The sequence below is a fragment of the Urocampus carinirostris genome, unplaced genomic scaffold (genome assembly GCF_059441175.1).
Source record: "Urocampus carinirostris isolate Australia breed hairy pipefish unplaced genomic scaffold, RoL_Ucar_1.0 HiC_scaffold_23, whole genome shotgun sequence".
Taxonomy (NCBI): Eukaryota; Metazoa; Chordata; class Actinopteri; order Syngnathiformes; family Syngnathidae; genus Urocampus; species Urocampus carinirostris.
The window spans coordinates 492,088-498,340 of record NW_028283130.1 but is presented as its reverse complement, the minus strand read 5'-3'; the positions used below and the strand labels follow the sequence as shown (position 1 = coordinate 498,340).

The window sequence follows — 6,253 nt, the reverse complement described above, 5'->3', positions numbered from 1 at the left end:
GGCCAAAACTGAGCGGTTCCCGTCCTTTTTGGGAAGCTCGTGGACAAATTTCCAGAACAGTGACATCTCTGCAATGTTTCCCTTTGTTTTATAAAAGGAATTTTTTTTTTTTTTATTAAGAACTCAATGAAGTTCCAGTTTGTTTCCAGCTTTATGAAAGTATTGGTATATTTTTGTTAAAATTTGTGACACATTATTTATTTACTATTATGTATTTTGGCCCAATGTGAGTTTGTTTTTCTGAAAGTAAACTATTATTTAAGCTGGAGTGATTTGTAGTTGTTTTCTGTCCAACAGTCACATAGTTCACACACAGTATCTCACATCATTATGAAATAAACCACCAAGGTGTTACTCAAAATGAAGATGTTTATTGAATAGTAATGCAGAAAAGCACATAATGCAAATGTGGGTCTGACTTCCAGAGCCTAAAATATGGCTTTTGGGGAATTTATTCCATATTAAAAGTGGACAATTATTTGTACGGTGGACCTGGGAACCCTGAAGACCCGTGACACCACACGGTAGGACAGAGCGTGGACCAGCCAGTACACGTAGATCAGGACCTCCAGCCATGGCCCTGTTCCCTCTTTAGCAGCTCCTGCAGGGCCCACATAACCTTGCTCAACCTTAAGTCCTGAATGAGTTCTGACTCCACATCCAACCATAAGCACAGGATGGGAACATTCCTGTCCAACCTGTCCACGCTTATGGGACAGCCACTCTGGAACACAATAGATAACAAACAATTTAGACATAAATGTGGGCATAGAAAAGAAAAAGACCCAGGGATGTGATTTTTCCGCTAATTCGCGGAATTCCGCTTTTTTTATCTCCAAAAATAAAATTTTAAAATTTCCGGTGTTTTAATTGGTAAAAAAAAACGATTTCGTCTCGACAGCATGCCATTTGAGTGTTTCCGTAACTGAAATGAAACGTACTTGCGATTGGTTGAAGTCTCGTGTTGACCAATAAACGCGCTTGTTATAGGAGTGTGCCATTGTTCATTTCTCACACGTTTTTGCCGGGTGTTTAAAGAAAGATGTCCGTGATCGAACGCAAAGATGCTCCGCGAGCTAAAGAAATTGATAAGATTGTAAAAAACAAGTTTCGATGGGACTGGTTGGAGAAGGAATTATCTACGAATGTTGGAAAGAAGACTGTGACGAATTTGTTCAATGACTTTATTCGGAAGATCGATCGTGCCGGGAAAGCACTTTGCATTTGGTGTCATGATACCATCGACTATGGTGGGAGAGGTTTCAAAGCTCTTGAAAGTCACGCAAAGAGCAAAAAACACGTGAAAGAACTCCAGTCAAGAACGACAAATTATTCCATCGCTGGAAGTTTCGGTGCCCAAACGAAAACTCCAAAACTTTACGGCCTCCATCCCTTATTGACATCACAATCGGAAGCGGTAATAAAGAGACGTGATCCACCCCAACAACCTGTACCAGTTGCTGATAGAGTCGTGAATTTTGAGGTAGGTGGTAAACTTTTCAAATTTATTTGACAGTTTTCCCATTTTTTTCGAAAATATTATAACGTAATAAAAATGGCCATAAATATTTAACAATTACAATAATAGATTTTCATGTGTACATTACACCAACACTTTACTGTAGGGCCTATACTTATTGTACTTTCATTTATCAAATACTTGGATACGCTGCTATTAAAGAAATAAATTATTACATTTAAAATATGATTTAGGAAATTTAAAAATATTATTAAGCCTAATAGTAATCAAAACTATTGTCAGTATTTATATTTTTTAAATTAAGTACTTGTATGATATTCTACCATTGATTTTCTTAATGGCCACGATATTATTATGGTACATAATTTACTTAATATTAATAACATGGTTAATCATTGACACAAACTCAAATGAATGCTGCATGTTTGCACTTTTTAGGTTTCAAGATGTTGAGTGTCTTGATGTATGCAGTTACAGAGATGATCTTAGTCGAATGCATGATTGTGTTTTTATCAGAGCTTGCTGCATGAGGTATTTTATGTTTTTGTTATCCATTATGTATTAAGAATGATTGATTAAATGATTTATTGCATGGTAAATATTATTTCCAATGGTTTGTAGCTAATTTTCAACATTTTTTTGTCACCATAATAAATACTCTGACATGTGAATGTGCATGAAAGTTTAGACTAAATCCTTTTTTATTTACTTTGGTCGCATGAAATTTTGGATTATAATTCAAATAATTATTTAAATTATTTAATTGTTTACTGATTATTGTTAAATTTCTTTTATTCTTCAGGCAATGCTGTTGGGAGTGCTGGCCGAAAATTCTCTTCCGTTCACCATGGCCCCAAAGCTCATCACACTGTCAAAGGAACTGGCAAGGGATCCAAAAGCTCTGAATGGACTGTCCATGGATAGAACCAGTGCATCCTACAAAACAAAGTATGGCCTTGCCCATACTATGCTTGATGAGACTTTAACAAACTTAAGATCCTCCCACTTTTCAATGAACATTGATGAGTCCACCAGCAACAATCTACACCGTGTCCTGTGTGTTCTCGTCAGCTATTTCTCCCCGTCGACAAAGTCTGTTGTGGTGGAACATTTAGCATCTTTGAGTGTTGTTAAAGTTGACGGCAAATCTCTCTTTGATGAACTCTCAGCCCTCATGACCAAGAACAATATTCCCTGGAGCAATTTGGTGTCTGTGTTGATGGACTCATGTGCAGTGATGCGGGGTTCCAAATCTGGAGTTGAGACGCGTTTGCGAGAGGGACCAGCACCACATCTCCTTGACATAGATGGGGATACCTGCCACCACATCCACAACGCCTCTAAGCATTTTTGCAAGCCATTTGAGTACAAGATTGAAGGACTCCATAATGATCTCTTCAACGATTTCAAGTGGTCAACCGATCTGAAGGAAGCTCTTCAAGAAATTTGCTTTCTGACAGGCATCACCTTCACCATGCCAGAGAGATTTGTCAGCCATCGATGGCTTTCAAACTATAATGTTTCAATGTCCACCTTACGCCTCATGGATGTCTTTACCATCTTCTACTATGCATTTCTTGGCAGAGGAGATAAAGAACTCTATCTTCCCACCATCATGGCCATCTACCACAAGAAGGATCTTTCAAGAGAAGTCAAAGCCAAACTCAAAGACATACAATCAGCTTTAGGCCAAAAGAACATGACTGAGGAAGGAAGGAAGAGGAAGCAGAGGATCTATGAGAAGATATTCTTCACAAGATTGGATACGCTTCTCACCCTCAACCTGTACACAGCAGTTCTGCCCTTGCTGAAGAACTATGTGATCACCTTTGAGACGAAAACGCCAATGATCCACAAGCTGAACGACAAGCAAGTGTCCTTCTTCAAGAAGTTCTTGTCCTGTTTCCTAAAGCCAGAGTCCCTTCAAGGCTGTAAACTGACAGAAATTGAACTGAACAACAAAGCCAACCAACTCCGAGAAAATGATATTTTCTATGGTGGTGTCACCAGCAAACTGATGGATTCTTCTAACAAGTCGTCAGTTGTGTTCAAGTTCAAAGCCAAAGCCAAGGCAGCATATCTGGCATGTGGTCTGTACCTTCAGAAAAAGTTGCCCATGAACAGCAAGCTTCTGAGAGCAGCCTCTGCCATTGACCCACTTGCCAGAGGACACAGCTCAACTTTAAACCAACTGAAGAAGCTGTCGTCGTTGGTCACCAATGTCCTTGATGAGTCAGAGCTGGGGAACTATGATCTCGAGGTGAGAGAATACCAGTTGGACAGTGAGTTGCCAACACCTTTGGACTCAGAGGGGAAGGCAATTGCACTGGATCGTTGGTGGGCCCAAGTCTTTGCTGTTGGAAGATACCCAACCCTGGCCAAGATGGTGAAGGCTCTCATGAGTTGCTTCCATGGGCCGCAAGTAGAGGGGGCTTTTAGTGTCATGGGTGATGTCCTGAACCCCAAAGCATGCAGAATGGACATAGCCACATACAGTTCTATCCAGACTGTAAAATATGCCCTAAGAGCAAGAAATACCACCTCTGTCAGCCATTTTGGAAGGAAAGACATTCTGATGGATCCTGTGCAGTCCATACTGTGCCTAAATCTGAGGACATCCTCCAAAAGGTACAGGGAGGAGAAGGATGCAGAAGCAGCTATGTTGTCTGCAAAACGAACAGAACTTGCTGTGAAACAGGACACCCAAATGAGCAAGGCTGCCTCAAGAAGAACCATCAAAGCTGCACAGAAGCAGGCTAGAAAGACCCATTCCAAAGCAATGAAGTCTAGGAGGAAGTAGTGTTTGGGTCATGTGAATGGATTTAGCTGTGTCCCGACGGATCACCACCTTATCGTGGTGGGGCACTTTGCGCGTCTCCATGACCCCCAGAGCTATGTCGGCGGGAGTCTCGTACTCCTGGTAGGGTTACCCAAGCCGAACAGGTCGAAGGGTAGAGTCCAGACTAAGAGTGATCCCAAAAGCTGGTGGCGGCACGCTTTGAGGCGGTTTCCTACAGACCTGGATCCCGTTAGCCGCCTGCAGTTGTAGAAAGATGCCGGTCGTCTAGGGTCTCCCTTGCCACTGGAACCATCTTCTTTACAATTAAGATAGTGGCGTTGGGGAAATGTTTTTTAATGTGACTGATTTTGAGTTGACTTAAACTGTAATTTTATATGGGATAGTTCAATATACATTGAAAATTTATGCTGTTGTCTTGTCTATTTCTTTGTCATCTGAGTGCATTGAAAGTACTTAAAAAAACCCATGAGCTCCGGGGGGGGGCTTCGCCCCACTTTTCCCCCCACCAGGGCACTGCCCTGGTCCTACCTGGTTTCCCCCCCCCCCCCCCCCCAGCTAGCAATCACCCCCCCCCCCCCCCCCCCCCCGCTAATTTTCAGATAATTTCACTTTGGTCAAATCACATCCCTGAAGACCGCTTTAACTGTGATGTAAGCATCATGAAAAAATGTTGAAATGACCTTTTTATATTCAATGACAACTCTTTTGAATTAAATTCCTTATGAACTAAGGTTTTTGGGTCGTACAGGGAAGTTTGGTGACGATATTATGTCAGCTAAAGGGTCAGGTGGACTGTTCTTGTGTTTGTTTACGTTTCGTCATGTCACAGATTCAAAACCCCTACTATATGTCATAAAATGGCATTAAGATACTAATAAGTAGATTGCCATTTATGTCTACACAAACATAGGGTATTATGTGAACGTGCATTGTATGTTAACTCTTACTGTATTTGACCGAACGGGTCAAATTTGTTTAATGAGTGTACGTACCTTGTAAAGATGAATCAGCACTACATAGCGCCGAAGCTGTCTTCAGTATAGCACATTTCTCCTCCGTTGATTGGAGACATGGAAAAGATGATTAGCTTTCAGGCAATCGGTAATAACACAGCAGTAGCGGGCATTTTTAACGTTGCACGAACTCTCCAACTGACACACTACAGGTTGAGACTCGAGTTGTTTACATGTGACGTAGACCAATACGTCACTGAGGTCTACAGCCAATTAATATTACCGCCATCTCCTGGACAGGGGTGGAACCTTGCAAGTCTTGTCCAAACCATCTCCGCTTTGCACTTCACTCGCGGAGGGCACTCCTCTTCGAGGGACCTCACTGGAGGGTCCTCAGGGCCGAGTGAGAGAAATGGGATTGGGCCTAAGTCAGCGCTTCCAGTCGGGTTGTGGTAATCAAAAATGAGATCAGCTCTTACACATATGAAATCCCTGCAGTGTGTGGAAAGCTTGTGAGATGAACATCTTCACTTGTGGTCAATTGAAACCTGTCACAGAAGAAGACATTTTCATTTCTGACCAGTCCTTGTACAAAGACAACAAAACAACCCCAACAAAAATCACTTACTATTCTCAAAATACAACCGAGTGCTTTTGTCAGAGCTATTTTGGTGACAAATGAACCAAAGGTATTGAAATAAAACAAAACACAAAGGACACATTTAAGGCATTTCCATGCTAAATGACCTCTACAAGTGCTATTTGATGCTGTTAAGCTCATAGCGCATGTCTGTGCTAATGCCCCAACAAGTAGCACTTACTATTGCATAATTACAAGTCAGTGCTAATGTTGGATGAATAAATAGACTGGTTTGCACAATATTCCTCCAGCTAACTAGTTTTGTAGCATGAAATAATGCGTCTCTTTAAAGTCACTGCAACCTTACCCCGCCCTCCATGTATACAAATGTCCAGGAGTAATCTGAAGTCCCTCAAAAATAAAGAGGCATCAACATGTGA

At 41.5% G+C, this 6,253-nt stretch overlaps 1 protein-coding gene across 1 annotated transcript; it reads left to right on the top strand.

Annotated features, from left to right (window-relative positions):
- The first annotated feature begins 838 nt into the window (after positions 1 to 838).
- Positions 839 to 4,796, top strand: LOC148345859 (uncharacterized). Its single transcript, XM_088325798.1, has 2 exons — positions 839 to 1,483; positions 2,283 to 4,796. Exons 1-2 carry the CDS (start codon positions 1,043 to 1,045, stop codon positions 4,278 to 4,280), a joined length of 2,439 nt encoding a protein of 812 aa, XP_088181924.1. The 5' UTR covers positions 839 to 1,042; the 3' UTR covers positions 4,281 to 4,796.
- The last annotated feature ends 1,457 nt before the right edge of the window (positions 4,797 to 6,253 follow it).

What these genes read in the sequence shown, in the direction of transcription:
- LOC148345859 (XM_088325798.1), top strand. Translation starts at nt 1,043, where the DNA reads ATGTCCGTGATCGAACGCAAAGATGCTCCGCGAGCTAAAGAAATTGAT. An exon ending in ATAGAGTCGTGAATTTTGAG is followed by an intron (nt 1,484 to 2,282) that starts GTAGGTGGTAAA and finishes TTTATTCTTCAG; the next exon opens with GCAATGCTGTTGGGAGTGCT.